The following is a 21,754-nucleotide window of genomic DNA, read 5'->3' as shown; positions in this document are numbered from 1 at the left end:
ATTATGTCCTATAATACATAATCACATATGAAACTATTTCTATTATGTCCTATAATACATAATCATATATGAGACTATTTCTATTATGTCCTATAATACATAATCACATATGAAACTATTTCTATTATGTCCTATAATACATAATCATATATGAGACTATTTCTATTATGTCCTTTAATACATAATCTAATCGGAAACTATTTCTATTATGTCCTATAATACATAATCACATATGAAACTATTTCTATTATGTCCTATAATACATAATCATATATGAGACTATTTCTATCATGTCCTATAATACATAATCTAATCGGAAACTATTCCTATTATGTCCTATAATACATAATCACATATGAAACTATTTCTATTATGTCCTATAATACATAATCACATATGAAACTATTTTCTACCAAGGAAATAAAGAAAATAAAAACACAATCTATGTAGAGGAACATATTGTAGATCTACGTTTATGCTATATATGTTACACTATGTAGAGGAACATATTGTAGATCTACATTTATGCTAAATGTGTTCCATTATGTAGAGGAACTTATTGTAGATCTATATTTATGCTACATGTGTTCCATTATGTAGAGGAACTTATTGTAGATCTACATTTATGCTACATGTGTTCCACTATGTGGATAAACTTATTGTAGATCTACATTTATGCTATATATGTTCCACTATGTAAAGGAACATATTGTAGATCTACACTCATGCTATATATGTTCCACTATGTAGAGGAACATAATATATATTTACATTTATGCTACACATGTTCCACTGTGTAGAGGAACATATAGCATATCTCACATTCATGCTACATGTGTTCCACTATGTAGATGAACATATTTTAGATGTACATTTATGCTACATGTGTTGCATTATGTGAAGGATGTACATTTATGTGAAACGTGTTTCACTATGTAGAGGAACATACTGTATAACTACATTTATGCTGCATGTGTTCCACTATGTAAAGGAACATGTTGTAGATATATATATCAATGCTAAATGTGTTCCACTATGTAGACAAACTGTAGAACTACATTTATGCGATATGTGTTCCACTATGTAAAGGAACATATTGTAGATCTATATTCATGCTACATGTGTTCCACTATGTAGACAAACTGTAGACCTACATTTATGCTGTTTATGTTCCACTATGTAGAGGAACATATTGTAGAGCTACATTCATGCTACATGTGTTTCACTATGTAGTCAAACTGTAGAACTTCATTTATGTTATACGTGTTCCACTATGTAAAGGAACATATTGTAGATCTATATACATGCTACATGTGTTCCACTATGTAGACAAAATGTAGATCTACATTTATGCTATTTATCTTCTACTATGTAGAGGAACATATTACAGAGCTACATTCATGCTACATGTGTTCCACTATGTAGACAATCTGTAGAACTACATTTATGTTATACGTGTTCCACTATGTAAAGGAACATATTGTAGATCTATATTTATGCTACATGTGTTCCACTATGTAGACAAAATGTAGATCTACATTTATGCTATTTATCTTCTACTATGTAGAGGAACATATTGTAGATCTACATTCATGCTGCATGTGTTCCACTATGTAGAGAACCACACTGTGGATCTACATTCATGTTACATGTGTTCCACTGTGTTAAGGAACATATTGTAGATCTATATTCATGCTACATGTGTTCTACTATGTAGACAAACTGTAGACCTACATTTATGCTATTTATGTTCCACTATGCAGAGGAACATATTGTAGAGCTACATTCATGCTACATGTGTTCCACTATGTAGACAAACTGTAGAACTACATTTATGCTATACGTGTTCCACTATGTAGAGGAACATATTGCAGATCTACATTTATGCTACACGTGTTCCACTATGTAGAGGAACATATTGCAGATCTATATTCATGCTACATGTGTTCCACTATGTTGACAAACATACTGTCGATCCACATTTATGCTATACGTGTTCCACTATGTAGAGGAACAAACTGTAGATTTACATTCATACTACATGTGTTCCACTATGTAGAGAACCACACTGTGGATCTACATTCATGTTACATGTGTTCCACTATGTTAAGGAACATATTGTAGATCTATATTCATGCTACATGTGTTCCACTATGTAGACAAAATGTAGATCTACATTTATGCTATTTATCTTCCACTATGTAGAGGAACATATTGTAGGTCTACATTCATGCTGCGTGTGTTCCACTATGTAGAGGAACATGCTACAGTCCACACAAACACACACATTTAGTTTGTGCTCACCACCGATTTGTCCCAAACAAAAGTCATCCTCTCCTCCACTCCATTGGTGCCCTCAGGGATCAAAGTGAAGTCCTCCTTCCCGATGGCCTTCTGAGAGGTGCTGAATGTGCGGTGAGCGCTGCCCACCACCTGCAGGTCACCGCTGTATCAACATGATGCACAACTCCTGTTAGAAGACTGTTGACTTCTGGAAGGATCTCACATCCACTTACAGTATTAAGACTAGAACCTGTCCTACCTACCTGTGTCACCCATGTCCTACCTACCTGTGTCACCCATGTCCTACCTACATGTATCACCCATGTCCTACCTACCTGTGTCACCCATGTCCTACCTACCTTTGTCCCCCATGTCCTACCTACATGTGTCACCCATGTCCTACCTACCTGTGTCACCCATGTCCTACCTACCTGTGTCACCCATGTCCTACCTACCTGTGTCACCTACGCCCTACCTACCTGTATCACCCACGTCCTAACTACCTGTATCACCCATGTCCTACATACCTGTGTCACCCATGTCCTACCTACCTGTGTCACCCATGTCCTACCTACCTGTGTCACCCATGTCCTACCTACCTTTGTCACCCATGTCCTACCTACATGTGTCACCCATGTCCTACCTACCTGTATCACCCATGCCCTACCTACCTGTGTCACCCATGTCCTACCTACATGTGTCACCCATGTCCTACCTACATGTGTCACCCATGTCCTACCTACATGTGTCACCCACGTCCTACCTACATGTGTCACCCACGTCCTACCTACCTGTGTCACCCACGTCCTACCTACCTGTGTCACCTACGCCCTACCTACCTGTATCACCCACGTCCTACCTACCTGTATCACCCACGTCCTACCTACCTGTATCACCCACGTCCTACCTACCTGTATCACCCATGTCCTACCTACCTGTATCACCCATGTCCTACCTACATGTGTCACCCATGTCCTACCTACCTGTGTCACCCATGTCCTATCTACCTGTACAGTCTTTCAGCACGCTCTGGCGAAAGATTTTACATTTGGACTTTCCCTGTTTACATAACAACAGCTGTTTCTAAAGGAATGGGGGGGGGGGGGGGGGGGGTATGTACACAGCCATTGTTTTCGGTCACATTAACACAAAAGAAAAAGATGCCTCAGGCTTGGACTGGTCCTGCATCGAGCTTGGGCAGGTCTTGGATCAAAATAGATAACCCCTCCCGTCGCCTCCCATCGTACACAGTGGAATTTTCCAAGCCTTTGGCTTGGTGCAACAAAGACAGCCTCTTGTCTGTTCACTGGGAACTCAGAGAACAGAAAGTTTTTTGATAATTTACATACAATTTTGCTGACACATCCCCTGATCCCTGATCGTTTCCACCTGTTCCCCGTCGCCCCCATGTGTCTTATAGTCCGCGTCTCCCTTTGTTCCGTGGCAGAGTGTCTCGTTGTCTCGTGCATCTCCAGCATCATGCCCAAGCCTTGTCTCGTCTCGCTTTTGATCCTGAATTCCCTTGTTGGTATTTTGAGTTTCCATTTCTCCTCTTCGGCAGAGTGATTTTTTGGTTGTATCGTTTTGCAGTCCAAGTGGTGAGTTTCAGTTGTTCTTACAGTTCCTTCTTTTTCTCAATTTTTGGAGTGATAATTTTGTTAACCATTTTTCTATATCAGAAACAGTGAAGACGTTTTATAGCCGTTGTTTCTCCCTCCTTTCGGAGAGAAGAATAAGTGATTATTACATTTGAACAGAAGTGTAAATAGAACATGTTGAAAGAGAAAGTAAGCAGATATTAACAGTAAATGACCAAGTAGATTAATAATACCTTTTCTACCACTTGTCCTTAATAATGTAGACAAAATGACACAATATGTTATTGCATACGTCAGCAGACTAATTAGGAGTCTTTGTTTGTTTACTTACTACGAAAAGACAAGTTGTCTAGTATGTTCACTATTTTATTTAAGGACTAAATTACAATAATAAACATATGTGTAATGTACCCTAAGATTTTTTTATTAAAAAAAAGCCGATAATGCAATTTTTTAGTGGTCCCCTTTATTTAGAAAAGTACCGAAAAGTACCAAAATAATTTTTAGTACTGGTAACAAAATATTAGTATCGTTACAACACTACTTACTTGTAACGATTCTTAATCAATAAAAATAAAAAAAATAATAATAATCTTTTTTTTTTTTTTTTTTTTTAATTTTAATTTTAATTTTTTTGTATTCGTCCTGTTCTGACACTTAGACAAATCCTATAGTTGATGTAGATGATCTACAGTATATCTGCTGACTTTATTAAATGTTTGGGTAGGATTTTATTCAATAAAACCACTTTTCTTTTAAGTAATATAGAAATTTATCAGAGCTGTTTTTTTATTTAATGGAGGAATTAAGTTGATTATAGAACTGGCATCGAATGTTTAAAAAAAAATAAAAAAAAGTATTGATACTGAATGGAGAATTGATTCTGAATGGATTCGTTACCCCAAAGAATCGAATGGTGTGGGGAAGTGAAGTGAATTATATTTATATAGCGCTTTTCTCTAGTGACTCAAAGCGCTTTTACATAGTGAAACCCAATATCTAAGCTACATTTAAACCAGTGTGGGTGGCACCGGGAGCAGGTGGGTAAAGTGTCTTGCCCAAGGACACAACGACAGCGACTAGGATGGCGGAAGCGGGGATCGAACCTGGATCCCTCAAGTTGCTGGCACGGCCACTCTACCGACCAAGCTATACCGCCCCAGGGTGCTTAAAGATTCAGAGCCCTATAAACAAAATTGGGAACGCAGCCTACAGAAAACACCTGCTGATGAAACCGCTTAAAGGTCCTACCAGGACAGAAGAGTGTGGAGGTGGTCCGGGGTGGTGGGGTCCGGACTCAAAGGAGGCGAGGTGACATAAGCAGCGGCTTTGGCCCAGCTCTTGCTCCAGTAATGGGAGCCATCGGTGGCCAGGCTGGCTGTGATCGGCTCCCCAAAAACGACACAGCCTGGGAAACAAAAATGACAGATTTGCTTCGCCGCCGTGGAGACTTTGACTTCACTCAGGGTTGCGTAAAAAAGCGAGACCTTTCCTGCGGGCCTGGGCGATGGTGTCGGCGGCACTTTTGCTCATCACCTTGGTGATGTAGACGGGACAGTTGACACGGTTGCCGAGGGTGATGGCACGGAATGCGGCCTCCGCCTCCACCTACGGGAAGGTGGGACAGGTCAGGACTGGGTTGCGGTTGGCGAGGTAGCGACTAGTGGACAGATAATGTACCTCTTCAGGACGACTCAGAGGATGGCCTTCAGGTCCAGTGATGCCCATCCCAAGGATTTTGCTCTGTTCCTGAAGGGGAAAAAATATATTTAAAGGACATCTTGTAACTGTACTGGCAGCTTTTTATTCTACCATCCAATGTAAGTTTACACAGGATGTAAGAACAACTTTGTACCTGTGCTCCTGGTAGCCACATGCTGTTCTATCATCCGCACCCGAATTACACTTTTACCTGCGAGGTCTTTAGGACTCTGCGTCAGTTTTATGACGAATCGACTCTTAAGTAACCATGGCCGTAACTAGCATTGAGGACACCAAGGTCACTGCGATGAGGTGGCGACTTGTCCAGGGTGTACCCCGCCTTTAATCAATGTTGGGTTCTGACATTGACCATTGAATTTTGGTCATATCTCAACTAATTTTCTACAACACAAATACAGCATTGAAACAACATGCTTATTGACGACGTTTATTCAATGTCAGGTTTTGACGTTGGGCAACTCAAACCTAACGTGGAAACAACGTGCTTTTAGACAACGTTTAATCAATGTTGGGTTCTGACGTTGATTTGACCATTGAATTTTGGTCATATCTCAACCAATAATCTACAACACAAATACAACGTTGAAACAACATGCTTTTTGACGACGTTTATTCAATGTTGGGTTCTGACGTTGATTTGACCATTGAATTTTGGTCATATCTCAACCAATAATCTACAACACAAATACAACGTTGAAACAACATGCTTTTTGACGACGTTTTTTCAATGTCAGGTTCTGATGTTGGGCAACTCAAACCTAACGTGGAAACAACATGCTTTTTGACGACGTTTAATCAATGTTTGGGTTCTGACATTGATCTGACCATTGAATTTTGGTAATTTCCCAACTAATTTTCTACAACACAAATACAACGTTGAAACAACATGCTTTTTGACAACGTTTATTCAATGTTGGGTTCTGACGTTGATTTGACCATTGAATTTTGGTCATATCTCAACCAATATCCTACAACACAAATACAACGTTGAAACAACATGCTTTTTGATGACGTTTATTCAATGTCAGGTTGTGACGTTGGGCAACTCAAACCTAACGTTGAAACAACATGCTTTTTAGCAACGTTTATTCAATGTCAGGTTGTGACGTTGATTTGACCATTGAATTTTGGTCATTTCCCAACCAATTTTCTACAACACAAATACGTTGAAACAACATGCTTTTTGACAGCGTTTAATCAATGTTGGCTTCTGACGTTGATTTGACCATTGAATTTTGGTCATATCTCAACCAAAATCCTACAACACAAATACAACGTTGAAACAACATGCTTTTTGACAACGTTTATTCAATGTCAGGTTCTGACGTTGGGCAACTCAAACCTAACGTGGAAACAACATGCTTTTTGACCACGTTTATTCAATGTTGGGTTCCGACGTTGATTTGACCATTGAATTTTGGTCATTCACCCAACTAATTTTCAACAACACAAATACAACGTTGAAACAACATGCTTTTTGACAACGTTTATTCAATGTTGGGTTCTGACGTTGATCTGACCATTAAAATGTGGTTATTTTCCAACCAATATTCTACAACACAAATACAACGTTGAAACAACATGCTTTTTGACGACGTTTATTCAATGTCAGGTTGTGACGTTGATTTGAGCGTTGAAATCTAATAATTTCCCAACCGACAAGGTGGATCCAACGTTGAACACCAACGTTATCTCAATAGACATTTACAACTATTTTTCAATGTTGTTTCAAAGTCGTTTTTGTAGGGCATGACTGTCTAATCCACGTTGTATCAATGTCTTGTGCCTGCTGGGTTTGTACAAACTGCAGGCAAATATATTCCACATAGAGCGCTGGCAAGCAGTTGTTCTCGGAGAGAAAAGGGAATGGAGTCTTACCTGAGCAATCAGGTCTCCATTTTCAGCGTGAACCAACACCACGGCGCCAATGTCTTTCAAGAAGGAGAATGCCTGGTACAGCTGGCAGAGCCACCGACATCACTCGTCAATGACAGGTCAGACTGACACATTTGAACCACATGTTGCTCTTGGGAGGACTACCTGAGAGTCGGTCAGCTGGTACACGTCCTTGTAGGCCATGTACACCTGGAAGGAGTTGATACCTGACAAAGGTGGACACCATGAACTTGGTATGGCATCATGAGAGCAATGCTTTTGCTTTAAGATGACCGTGTACCAAATTGTGTCTAAATCGGTCTCAGATGTTTTTGTACCGGTACCAAAATGTTTTTTGATGCTTTTCGATATTTTTCAAAATACTTTTTTTTTAAAGTTCACCTGTGTCCAGGGACGTAGTTCTTCACTTTATCAACAATACTAAATTACGAAAGATTTTGTGATAATCAAAAATATTGATGTAATCATTGTAGTTGTCATGATCCGTGTAACCGGTTTTGTTATTTTCTGTTAGTTTTGAACTCCATAGTTCCTGTTTTTGTGCACCCTTGTTTGTTTTAGTTACCATGGTTACTTATTATTTCCACCTGTCTCTGATTAGTGTTCGCCCGCTCACCTGCTTCCTGAGCACTAATCAGAGGCGTTATTTAAAGGCCTACTGAAAGCCACTACTAGCGACCACGCAGTCTGATAGTTTATATATCAATGATGAAATCTTAACATTGCAACACATGCCAATACGGCCGGGTTAACTTATAAAGTGACATTTTAAAATTCCCGGGAAATATCCGGCTGAAACATCGCGGTATGATGACGTATGCGCGTGACGAAGTCCGAGTAACGGAAGTTATGGTACCCCGTAGAATCCTATACAAAAAGCTCTGTTTTCATTTCATAATTCCACAGTATTCTGGACATCTTTTGCAATTTGTTTAATGAACAATGAAGGCTGCAAAGAAGACAGTTGTAGGTGGGATCGGTGTATTAGCAGCGGACTACAGCAACACAACCAGGAGGACTTTGTTGGAGCGCTAGCCGCCGACTTCACCTTGACTTCCTACGTCTCCGGGCCGCCAAACGCATCGGGTGAAGTCCTTCGTCCTTCTGCCAATCGCTGGAACGCAGGTGAGCACGGGTGTTGATGAGCAAATGAGGGCTGGCTGGCGTAGGTGGAGAGCTAATGTTTTTAGCATAGCTCTGTGCAGTCCGGTTGCTAAGTTAGCTTCAATGGCGTCGTTAGCACAGCATTGTTAACCTTCGCCAGCCTGGAAAGCATTAACCGTGTATTTACATGTCCACGGTTTAATAGTATTGTTGATTTTCTATCTATACTTCCAGTCAGGGGTTTATTTCTTTTGTTTCTATATGCAGTTAAAGCACGATGCTATCACGTTAGCTCGTAGCTAAAGCATTTCGCCGATGTATTGTCGTGGAGATAAAAGTCACCGTGAATGTCCATTTCGCGTTCTCGACTCTCATTTTCAAGAGGATATAGTATCCCAGGTGGTTTAAAATACAAATCTGTGATCCACAATAGAAAAAGGAGAGAGTGTGGAATCCAATGAGCCAGCTTGTACCTAAGTTACGGTCAGAGTGAAAAAAGATACGTCCATCGCTGCCTCTCAAGTCCTTCACTGTAACGTTCCTCATCTACGAATCTTTCATCCTCGCTCAAATTAATGGGGTAATCATCACTTTCTCGGTCCGTATCTCTCTCGCTCCATTGTAAACAACGGGGAATTGTGAGGAATACTAGCTCCTGTGACGTCACGCTACTTCCGCTACAGGCAAGGCTTTTTTTTATCAGCGAGCAAAAGTTGCGAACTTTATCGTCGATTTTCTCTACTAAATCCTTTCAGCAAAAATATGGCAATATCGCGAAATGATCAAGTATGACACATAGAATGGATCTGCTATTCCCGTTTAAATTTTAAAAAATCATTTCAGTAGGCCTTTAAATCATGTTCCTACCTGCACGCCATGTCCGGATTGGTCCGTCTGCATTTCGGGAGAACGAACCCCGCAGTAAGCTGCGAAAACCTCGTCGACAGTAGTATTGACTAGCTCTTGTACTTGGTATCGTTACAGTCCATATTTGAATAGATCATTTGTTTACATTGAAGAGTGCTAGCTTGCTGTTAGCGGTGTGCTATTGTATCCTCCTACTAGCTATTCCTCGTCCTGCAGTGATAATGATACTTGTAAGAAACTTACTTTATTTGTCGCCACGGAGGTGAGGATTAGTGATTTAGAAGTAGCTAAAACATCGTGGTGGAACGGTAGCCGCAAGCTAGCTATGTTTTAGAGCAGGGTTCCCCCAATCTTTTTCCCACCAGTGAACGGTTTAATGTATGTATGTTTAAAATTAGCCTTTGGCTACAATCTGGCACATTCACATGTTATATGTCCATTAATGTGCATTGTCCCGTGTACTATAATAAAGGAGTTGATATAAAACATCTATTAACAAGCTTATCGGTGTGTTTAGAGCAGGGGTCGGCAACCCAAAATGTTGAAAGAGCCATAATGGACCAAAAATACAAAAACAAATCTGTCAGGAGCCCCAAAAAATTAAAAGCCATATTACATGTATCATGAGATATACATTTAATTAAGATGACTTAAAGGAAGCTAAATGAGCTCAAATATACCTACAAATGAGGCATAATGATGCAATATGTACATATCGCTAGCCTAAATAGCATGTTAGCATCGATTAGCTTGCAGTCATGCAGTGACCAAATATGTCTGATTAGCACTCCACACAAGTCAATAACATCAACAAAACTCACCTTTGTGCATTCACGCACAACGTTTAAAGTTTGGTGGACAAAATGAGACAGAAAAAGAAGTGGCATAAAACACGTCCTAGAAAGTCGGAGAAAGTTCTACATGTAAACAGACTATACGGTGAGTTCAAGGACCGCCAAAATTAGTAGGACAAAACGGCGCTCGCCAAATACTCGAATCGGTGAAGCATGTTTAATATAAACAGTGTGATTTATAACAATTAGGGAGGTTTGTGTCATGTTTGTCCTCCTACAGAAACCATACTAAAACAAAAAATAGATTTTTTCCCCCTCATCTTTTTCCATTCTTCATACATTTTTGAAAAATCTCCAGAGAGCCACTAGGGCGGCGCTAAAGAGCCGCATGCGGCTCTAGAGCCGCGGGTTGCCGACCCCCGGTTTAGAGGGACAGGCGAAAGTTAAGTCGGAAAAAAAGTGGTGGTTTATGAATTAATTATTGTTTCTGTGCGGCCCGGTCGCAAATACATCACGGACCGGTACCGGTGTTTTAGAACATCGCTTGCAGGGCGACGTTTTAGTGTGTATAGCTTCACCTTTATCGTTAGTTTTTTTAGGCCAAATACGTCCATTTTCCTTTTTCTCTCTCCACACTGTTTCTGCTTGTAAGTGCTCTGTGTGTGTGTGTGTGTGTGTGTGTGTTGACTCGTATTATCAGCAATGTCACCACGGCACGCCGTCATGTCCATAAAAAAAAAGTACAGGTATTTTTTAAAGGAAGTATAGTACTTTTTTAAAAATTCTTTAGAAAGTACCATAGGGATAATGCAATGGACCGAGTGTTGGTTCTTGCAGAACCAACACTCTGATATACCAAACCCAAAAGCAGTGAAGTTGTCACGTTGTGTAAAAGGTAAATAAAAAGAGAATACAATGATTTGCGAATCCTTTTCAACTTATATTCAATTGAATAGACTGCAAAGACGAGATATTTCATGTTCACACTGAGATATTTTTTGCAAATATTAGCTCATGTGGAATTCGATGCCTGCCACGTGTTTCAAAAAAGCTGGCACAAGTGGCAAAAAAGACTGAGAAAGCTGAGGGGTGCTCATCCAACACTTATTTGGAACATCCCACAGGTGAACAGGCTGATTGGGAACAGGTGGGTGCCATGATTGGGTATAAACGTAGATTCCATGAAATGCTCAGTCATTCCCGAACAAGGACGGGGCGAGGGTCACCACTTTGTCAACAAATGCCTGAGCAAATTGTTTGAGAACAACATTTCTCAAGCAGCTATTGCAAGGAATTTAGGGATGTCACCATCTACGCTCCGTGATATCATCAAAGGGTTCAGAGAATCTGGAGAAATCACTGCACGTAAGCCATGATGTTACGTACCTTCGATCCCTCAGGCGGTACTGCATCAAAAAGCGACATCAGTGTGTAAAGCAGGGGTCACCAACGCGGTGCCCGCGGGCACCAGGTAGCCCGTAAGGACCAGATGAGTAGCCCGCTGGCCTGTTCTAAAAATAGCTCAAATAGCAGCACTTACCAGTGAGCTGCCTTTATTTTTTAAATTTTTTTTATTTACTAGCAAGCTGGTCTCGCTTTGCCCGACATTTTTAATTCTAAGAGAGACAAAACTCAAATAGAATTTGAAAATCCAAGAAAATATTTTAAAGACTTGGTCTTCACTTGTTTAAATAAATTTATAATTTTTTTTTACTTTGCTTCTTATAACTTTCAGAATGACAATTTTAGAGAAAAAATACAACCTTAAAAATGATTTTAGGATTTTTAAACACATATACCTTTTTACCTTTTATATTCCTTCCTCTTCTTTCCTGACAATTTAAATCAATGTTCAAGTAAATTTATTGTTTTTATTGTAAAGAATAATCAATACATTTTAATTTAATTCTTCATTTTAGCTTCTGTTTTTTCGACGAAGAATATTTGTGAAATATTTCTTCAAACTTACAATTAAAATTCAAAAAAAATTATTCTGGCAAATCTAGAAAATCTGTGGAATCACATTTAAATCTTATTTCAAAGTCTTTTGAATTTCTTTTAAAATTTTTGTTTTGTAAAATCTAGAAGAAATAATGATTTGTCTTTGTTAGAAATATAGCTTGGTCCAATTTGTTATATATTCTAACAAAGTGTAAATTGGATTTTAACCTATTTAAAACATGTCATCAAAATCCTAAAATGAATCTTAATCAGGAAAAATTACTAATGATGTTCCATAAATTCTTTTTTTAATTTTTTCAAAAAGATTCGAATTAGCTAGTTTTTCTCTTCTTTTTTTCGGTTGAATTTTGAATTTTAAAGAGTCGAAATTGAAGATAAACTATGTTTCAAAATTTAATTGTCATTTTTTTTTCGTGTTTTCTCCTCTTTTAAACCGTTCAATTAAGTGTAAATATCATTAATTATTAATAATAACAGAGTTAAAGGTAAATTGAGCAAATTGGCTATTTCTGGCAATTTATTTAAGTGTGTATCAAACTGGTAGCCCCTCGCATTAATCACTACCCAAGAAGTAGCTCTTGCTTTCAAAAAGGTTGGTGACCCCTGGTGTAAAGGATATCACCACATGGGCTCAGGAACACTTCAGAACACCACTGTCAGCAACTACCGTTTGTCGCTACATCCGTGAGTGCAAGTTAAAACTCCACTATGCAAAGCCAAAGCCATTTATCAACAACACCCAGAAACGCCGCCCGAGCTCATCTAAGATGGACTGATTTGCAAATCATCGTATTCTCTTTTTATTTCCCATTTACACAAGGTGACAACTTTTTGTACAAAGGTGGATGTGGACACACCTTTCTCTTGCACCAGCAGCTCCAACTCCTCCTTGACCGTGTGGTTCCACTGAGGGATGTCCACGTGGAGGGAGTAGTCGCAGCACGCCTTGGTGTCCGCCGCTCTCTGCCAGACCTCGAAGGCTTCCAGCAGGCTGTCCCCGGGCTGGGGGGTCACGTGGTCGACTGCGGAGGGACGGGGGTCAGAGGTCCAAAGGACGCACCACCGCGTTGGTGTTGCCACTGCGGACTTACTGATCATGGTCGTGCCTCCGGCCAGCGCCGCCTTGGTGCCTTGGAGGAAGTCGTCCACCGGGCGCACGCCCAGGTAAGGCTTCATCAGGCAAGTGTTGACGTCGATCCCCCCGGGTATCACCATGCGCCCGTTGGCCTCGATCACCCGCACGGCACCCGGAACGACCAGGTTCTCTCCTACCTGTCTGCATGTTTGAAATATTAGTACTCGCATGTGGGAGAACGTGTGTGACGTTCCGTACTTGATGAGTCCATCCTCGATGTACACGTCTGCGTAGACAGACTGGTCGTCGTTGACCACACGTCCTCCTTTGATCAGCAGCTTCTCGCTCTGAAAGAAGGAGCAAAAGATGGATTAGTAAATGATTGCAAGACCACATGTTGGTAGTACGGTCGAAGCCAGGGGTCGGCAACCCAACATGTTGAAAGAGCCATATTGGACCACAAATACAAAAAAGTAATCGGTCTGGAGCCACAAAAAAGTCTTATTTAAGTGATATAATGATGTAAATGTCTATATTAGCTATATTAGCCTACTATCAAAATGACTTTAAAAGTCTTATATAAGTGTTATAATGAAGGCAACACATGATGTAAGTGTCCATATTAGCTATATTAGCCTACTATAAAAATGACTTTAAAAGTCTTATATAAGTGTTATAATGAAGGCAACACATGATGTAAGTGTCCATATTAGCTATATTAGCCTACTATAAAAATGACTTTAAAAGTCTTATATAAGTGTTATAATGAAGGCAACACATGATGTAAGTGTCCATATTAGCCTACTATCAAAATGACTTTAAGAGTCTTATATAAGTGTTATAATGAAGGCAACACATGATGTAAGTGTCTATATTAGCCTACTATCAAAATGAATTTAAAAGCCTTATATAAGTGTTATAATGAAGGCAACACATGATGTAAGTGTCTATATTAGCCTACTATCAAAATGACTTTAAAAGTCTTATATAAGTGTTATAATGAAGACAACACATGATGTAAGTGTCTATATTAGCCTACTATCAAAATGACTTTAAAAGTCTTATATAAGTGTTATAATGGGGCGGTATGGCGTAGTGGGTAGAGCGGCCGTGCCAGAAACCTGAGGGTTGCAGGTTCGCTCCCCGCCTCTTACCATCCAAAAATCGCTGCCGTTGTGTCCTTGGGCAGGACACTTCACCCTTGCCCCCGGTGCCGCTCACACCGGTGAATGAATGATGAATGAATGAGTTGTAAAAATGAATGATGGGTTCTCACTCTGTGAAGCGCTTTGAGTGCCTAGAAAAGCGCTATATAAATCTAATCCATTATTATTATTATTATTATTATAATGAAGACAACACATGATGTAAGTGTCTATATTAGCTATATTAGCCTACTATCAAAATGACTTTAAAAGTCTTATATAAGTGTTATAATGAAGGCAAGACATGATGTAAGTGTCTATATTAGCCTACTATCAAAATGACTTTAAAAGTCTTATATAAGTGTTATAATGAAGGCAACACATGGTGTAAGTGTCTATATTAGCCTACTATCAAAATTACTTTAAAAGTCTTATATAAGTGTTATAATGTGTATGTGAGGCCGGCAAGTTCGTATATATATATATATATATATATATATATATATATATATATATATATATATATATATATATATATATATATATATATATATATATATGTGTATGTATATATATATATATACATATATGTGTATGTATATATAATGAGGCCTACACAGCACAGTATTACCTCCTTGCTAAGAATTTAATCTCCTCCAGGGATTTGAAGGAGCCTTCCTGCTTTTCTTACCCTCACATGGAGCTTGTTCTCCTGGCAAATGCTGGCAGACATGCTCCTCTCCCCGCGGGGGGTGTGTGTTTACACCCGCTTCCCGGTGACTCCGTCCGCACCCCTTTGTTATCGCACCCCCCACACACACACACCTACACACACACACACACACACACACACACACAAACGCGCGCGCAACCCGGTCTCGGCGTGAGCGCGCTCGGTGAAACACACGCACCTGACAGTTTGGGGGACGTGTGCACGTGCACGGAGAAAAGGTGCACTGCAGCGCCACCACACTGTCAAGATCGTCACACACACACACACACACACACATTATTGTATTTGTTACCTTCTTGAGACCTGGGAAAAATGCCTCCCTCTTTAGGACCAGCCTTTCTAGATATATAAAGATGTGTATTGACAACATTAATAATATATACATACTATGCACATATAAAAAAAGCTTGTTGTGAAAAATGAGTTGGAATTTCACAAGAAAAAGGTCACAATTTCACAAGGAAAACTGAGAATTTTGGCAGTATTATAATAAGTCGTCATTTTACTCAACGCAAGTCAAAATTGTACAAGAAAAACGGAACATTTGTGCAATATTATGATGAAAGTTGGAATTTTACTCAACAGTTGGAATTTGACAAGAAAAGCTTAACATGTTGACAATTTTATGAAAAGAGTCGTAATTTTACTCGACAAAAGTCACAATTTTATAAGAAAACTTTAAAATGTTGGCAATAACATAACAATGGTCAGCATTTTACTTGCCAAAATGATGAGAAAAGTCATCATTTTACTCAAAAGATTTCCCTATTTTACAAAAACAACAAAAAAATTGGCAATATTGTGATAAAAGTCAGAATTTTTTTTATGACAAATGTCACCATTTTGCATTAAAAAGTAATCATTTTACATGAAAAAAAGGTAATCATTTTCCGAGAAAATATTGCAATAATACAGAAACAGAAAGAATATGAGAAATTGTTTCCAATTTCATAAGAAAAAAGTCGACACATTGTGAGAAAAAGACTGATTTTAGTTAATTTTATTTTTTATATGTAATTGGTTTTTAATCTTCATTATTATACAGTATGTCTCTATATACATATTTATTTATTTATGTTAATTAATTTTGGCCAAAGGGGGTGCATTTCAATTTCTTACACACACTTGTTATTTCATATGTTGACCAGAGGGGGCGCACTTTTAAAACTGACACACAGTCAATTTGAAAAAAATCCCTCCTTTTTGGGACCACCCTCATTTTGCACCTGTCAATGTTTACTTTTGTATACACATTAAACCAACAAAAAATCCTGACTTTGGAGCAATGTTCACGGACTCTAGTATTTGGCTCTCTATTCGATGCAACGGTTTTCAGTATTGAGACCATGATTTCGGTCCTCACTTGTTCACACCTCCTCATATGGAAGCTACTTTTCCTTGTTGATGTCTCAAGAAGAGTTGAAATACAAGAACACACACATTCTTGTATTTGTTACCTTCCTCCTTAGGACCGGCCTTTCTAGATATATAAATATTTGTATTTACAACATTATTAATATATACATACTATGCAAATATAAAAAAGGTAAGCTTTTAGTTATTTTTTTGTTGTTGTAATTTTAGTTTTTAGTTGGTTTTCAATCTTCATTATTTCAAGCTATTACAGTATATCTCTATATAAATATGTATTTAATGTTTTTTTTAAATATATTTTGGCCAAAGGAGGTGCATTTCAATTTCTTACACACACTTGTTATTTCATGTGTTGACCAGAGGGGGAGCACTTTTAAAACCGACACACAGTCAATTTGAAAAAAATCCCTCCTTTTTGGGACCACCCTCATTTTGCACCTGTCAATGTTTACTTTTGTGTGCACATTAAATCAAGAAAAAAAATCCTGACTTTGGAGCAATGTTCACGGACTCTAGTATTTGGCTCTCTATTCGATGCAACGGTTTTCCGTATTGAGACCATGATTTCGGTCCTAACTTGTTCACACCTCCTCATATGGAAGCTACTTTTCCTTCTTGGTGTCTCAAGAAGGGTAGAAATACAAGAACACACACACACACACACATACATATACACACGCACACACACAAACACTCTTGTATTTCTTATCTTCTTGAGACCTGAGAAAAATGCCTCCCTCTTTAGGACCAGCCTTTCTAGATGTATAAAGATTAGTATTTACAACATTAATAATATATACATACTATGCACATATAAAAAAGCTTATTGTGAAAAATTAGTTGGAATTTCACAAGAAAAAGGTCACGATTTCACAAGTAAAACTTAGAATGTTGGCAGTATTATAATAAAAGTCGTCATTTTACTCAACGCAAGTCAAAATTGTACAAGAAAAATGGAACATTTGTGCAATCTTATGATAAAAGTTGGAATTTTACTCAATAACAGTCGCAGTTTTTACAAACCTTAAAATTTTGGTAATTTTATGAAAAGAGTTGTAATTTTACTCGACAAAAGTCACAATTTTATAAGAAAACTTTAAAATGTTGGCAATAACATAACAATAGTCAGAATTTTACTTGCCAAAACGATGACAAAAGTCATCAAAAGATTTCCCTATTTTACAAAAACAACAAAAAATTGGCAATATTGTGATAAAAGCCAGAATTTTTTTTATGACAAATGTCACCATTTTGCATTAAAAAGTAATAATTTGACATTAAAAAAAGGAATAATTTTCTGAGAAAATATTGCAATATTACAGAAACAGAAAGAATATGAGAAATTGTTTCCAATTTCATAAGAAAAAAGTCGACACATTGTGAGAAAAAGACTGATTTTAGTTAATTTTATTTTTTATATGTAATTGGTTTTTAATCTTCATTATTATACAGTATGTCTCTATATACATATTTATTTATTTATGTTAATTAATTTTGGCAACAAACAAACAAAAAATCCTGACTTTGGAGCAATGTTCACGGATTCTAGTATTTGGCTCTCTATTCGATGCAACGGTTTTCCGTATTGAGACCATGATTTCGGTCCTAACTTGTTCACACCTCCTCATATGGAAGCTACTTTTCCTTCTTGGTGTCTCAAGAAGGGTAGAAATACAAGAACACACACACATACATATACACACATACATATACACACGCACACACACAAACACTCTTGTATTTATTACCTTCTTGAGACTTCTGAAAAATGCCTCCCTCTTTAGGACCAGCCTTTCTAGATATATAAAGATTAGTATTTCCAACATTAATAATATATACATACTGTGCACATATAAAAAAGCTTATTGTGACAAATGAGTTGGAATTTCACAAGAAAAAGGTCACGATTTCACAAGTAAAACTTAGAATGTTGGCAGTATTATAATAAAAGTCGTCATTTTACTCAACGCAAGTCAAAATTGTACAAGAAAAATGGAACATTTGTGCAATCTTATGATAAAAGTTGGAATTTTACTCAATAACAGTCGCAGTTTTTACAAACCTTAAAATTTTGGTAATTTTATGAAAAGAGTCATAATTTTACTCGACAAAAGTCACAATTTTATAAGAAAACTTTAAAATGTTGGCAATAACATAACAATAGTTCGAATTTTACTTGCCAAAATGATGACAAAAGTCATCATTTTACTCAAAAGATTTCCCTATTTTACAAAAACAACAAAATAATTTTTTTTATGACAAATGTCACCATTTTGCATTAAAAAGTAATAATTTTACATTAAAAAAAGTTATAATTTTCCGAGAAAATATTGCAATATTACAGAAACAGAAAGAATACGAGAAATTGTTTCCAATTTCATAAGAAAAAAGTCGACACATTGTGAGAAAAAGACTGATTTTGGTTAATTTTATTTTTTATATGTAATTGGTTTTTAATCTTCATTATTATACAGTATGTCTCTATATACATATTTATTTATTTATGTTAATTAATTTTGGCAACAAACAAACAAAAAATCCTGACTTTGGAGCAATGTTCACGGACTCTAGTATTTGGCTCTCTATTCGATGCAACGGTTTTCCGTATTGAGACCATGATTTCGGTCCTAACTCGTTCACACCTCCTCATATGGAAGCTACTTTTCCTTCTTGGTGTCTCAAGAAGGGTAGAAATACAAGAACACACACACATTTTTGTATTTGTTACCTACCTCTTTAAGACCAGCCTTTCTAGATATATAAATATTTTTATTTACAACATTAATAATATATACATACTATGCAAATATAAAAAAGGTAAGCTTTTAGTTATTTTTTTGTTGTACTTTTGTGTGCACATAAAATCAACTAAAAATCCTGACTTTGGAGCAATGTTCACGGACTCTAGTATTTGGCTCTCCATTCGATGCAACGGTTTTCCGTATTGAGACCATGATTTCGGTCCTAACTTGTTCACACCTCCTCATATGGAAGCTACTTTTCCTTCTTGGTGTCTCAAGAAGAGTAGAAATACAAGAACACACACACACACACACACACACACACACACACACACACACACACACACACAACAATAGCGTCTGCGCACGGTCGCTGTCCACTTCAGCACCACAACGGTGCGTCATTGCGCATTTTGGGCAGACAAAAATAAAATGTCTGTTATATCATAAAAATGTCTTTAAAAAAATACAAATTGCACTGCTTATTTGTGCATAAATTAATATTAACACGGTACATGTGTGGGAATTGGACTCCGGTACCTTTTCATGTGTGTGTTCCCTCCCCGGAGCACATCCGGTCTCAACCCGGGAAGCCTCTCCCTCCCCGGGGGAGGTGGCCTGCAGTGACGGCGGGTCCGATGCGCCATCCGCGGCCTTGCCGGTGGTGCCGTCGCCCAGATCCAGCACTCTCTCCCGGCTGCCACTCCTCGGGGTGCGGCCGCCTTTCCTGGCGCCCACCGCGTAGCCGTCGAGGTCGATGGTCTTGCTCTCGAACGCCCCCTCCACGGAGCTGAACATGCCGAAGCTTTTGCGCTGGTTGGGCCCGGCGGCGATGGGTCCCGCCAGGTAGACCGGCAGCTCGTCCTCGCGGTTCCACTGCCTCCTGCAGTCCGACATTGTCGCCCTGGTGCGCGGCGAGAGAGGGAGGGAGGGAGGGAGAGGATGGAAGTACCGGCGATGATAAAGAGATGTAAGCGGGTCACACGCACGCACGGCACCGCCTCCCGTTCCTGCAGGCACGCACAGGAATAATAAATTTAAAAAAAAAATGATGCGCTTCTTTCTCTTTAGTGGTGCAAAGCTATCTGGTTATACCGTTTGTCCCTTTGTCTCTCACCCAGCGTCCAAAGTGGGGGTGATGCGTAATGAGAGGATTACACAGCACGTGTCATCTTTTAACCCACATCTGCAGGGACTGTCTGCTACTACTATATTATCTCATGCAGACAATCTGCAGCAACAAATCCCCTAGGGCAGGGGTCGGCAACCCAAACATGTCGAAAGAGCCATGTTGGACCAAAAATACAAAAAACAAATCTGTCTGGTGCCGCAAAAAAATGTAAAGTCTTATATAAGTGTTATAATGAAGGCAACACATGATGTAAGTGTCTATATTAGCTATATTAGCCAAAATTACTTTAAAAGTCTTATATAAGTGTTATAATGAAGACAACACATTATGTAAGTGTCTATATTAGCCTACTATCAAAATGACTTTAAACGTCTTATATAAGTGTTATAATGAAGACAACACATGGTGTAAGTGTCTATATAGCCTACTATCAAAATGACTTTAAAAGTCTATTTTAAGTGTTATGATGAAGGCAACACATGATGTAAGTGTCTATATTAGCCTACTATCAAAATTACTTTAAAAGTCTTATATACGTGTTATAATGAAGGCAACACATGATGTAAGTGTCTATATTAGCCTACTATCAAAATGACTTTAAAAGTCTTACATAAGTGTTATAATGAAGACAACACATGATGTAAGTGTCTATATTAGCTATATTAGCCTACTATCAAAATTACTTTAAAAGTATTATATAAGTGTTATAATGAAGGCAACACATGATGTAAGTGTCTATATTAGCTATATTAGCCTACTATCAAAATTACTTTAAAAGTATTATATAAGTGTTATAATGAAGGCAACACATGATGTAAGTGTCTATATTAGCCTACTATCAAAATGATTTTAAACGTCTTATATAAGTGTTATAATGAAGACAACACATGATGTAAGTGTCTATATTAGCCTACTATCAAAATGATTTTAAACGTCTTATATAAGTGTTATAATGAAGACAACACATGATGTAAGTGTCTATATTAGCCTACTATCAAAATGACTTTAAACATCTTATATAAGTGTTATAATGAAGACAACACATGATGTAAGTGTCTATATTAGCCTACTATCAAAATGACTTTAAACATCTTATATAAGTGTTAAAATGAAGGCAACACATGGTGTAAGTGTCTATATTAGCCTACTATCAAAATGACTTTAAAAGTCTATTACAAGTGTTATAATGAAGGCAACACATGATGTAAGTGTCTATATTAGCCTACTATCAAAATGACTTTAAAAGTCTTATATAAGTGTTATAATGAAGACAACACATGATGTAAGTGTCTATATTAGCCTACTATCAAAATGACTTTAAAAGTCTT

At 38.0% G+C, this 21,754-nt stretch overlaps 1 protein-coding gene across 1 annotated transcript in view; it reads right to left on the bottom strand.

The window, feature by feature from the left end:
- The window catches only part of crmp1 (collapsin response mediator protein 1), a 30,662-nt gene extending 10,275 nt beyond the window's left edge, over positions 1-20,387 (bottom strand). Inside the window, exons 1-10 of the mRNA XM_062027278.1 lie at positions 19,835-20,387; positions 13,560-13,648; positions 13,318-13,502; positions 13,084-13,248; positions 7,644-7,705; positions 7,482-7,562; positions 5,562-5,630; positions 5,369-5,489; positions 5,133-5,289; positions 2,305-2,446 (exon numbers count right to left, since the gene is read on the bottom strand). Of these exons, the coding sequence (XP_061883262.1) occupies positions 2,305-2,446; positions 5,133-5,289; positions 5,369-5,489; positions 5,562-5,630; positions 7,482-7,562; positions 7,644-7,705; positions 13,084-13,248; positions 13,318-13,502; positions 13,560-13,648; positions 19,835-20,191 (1,428 nt within the window). The 5' untranslated portion in view covers positions 20,192-20,387. The remainder of the gene's footprint in view (positions 1-2,304; positions 2,447-5,132; positions 5,290-5,368; positions 5,490-5,561; positions 5,631-7,481; positions 7,563-7,643; positions 7,706-13,083; positions 13,249-13,317; positions 13,503-13,559; positions 13,649-19,834) is intronic.
- Between the last annotated feature and the right edge of the window lie 1,367 nt (positions 20,388-21,754).

This window comes from Entelurus aequoreus, linkage group LG18, assembly GCF_033978785.1.
Source record: "Entelurus aequoreus isolate RoL-2023_Sb linkage group LG18, RoL_Eaeq_v1.1, whole genome shotgun sequence".
NCBI lineage: Eukaryota > Metazoa > Chordata > Actinopteri > Syngnathiformes > Syngnathidae > Entelurus > Entelurus aequoreus.
The sequence above is the reverse complement of the archived record's forward strand: the minus strand, read 5'-3'. Positions and strand labels throughout refer to the sequence as shown.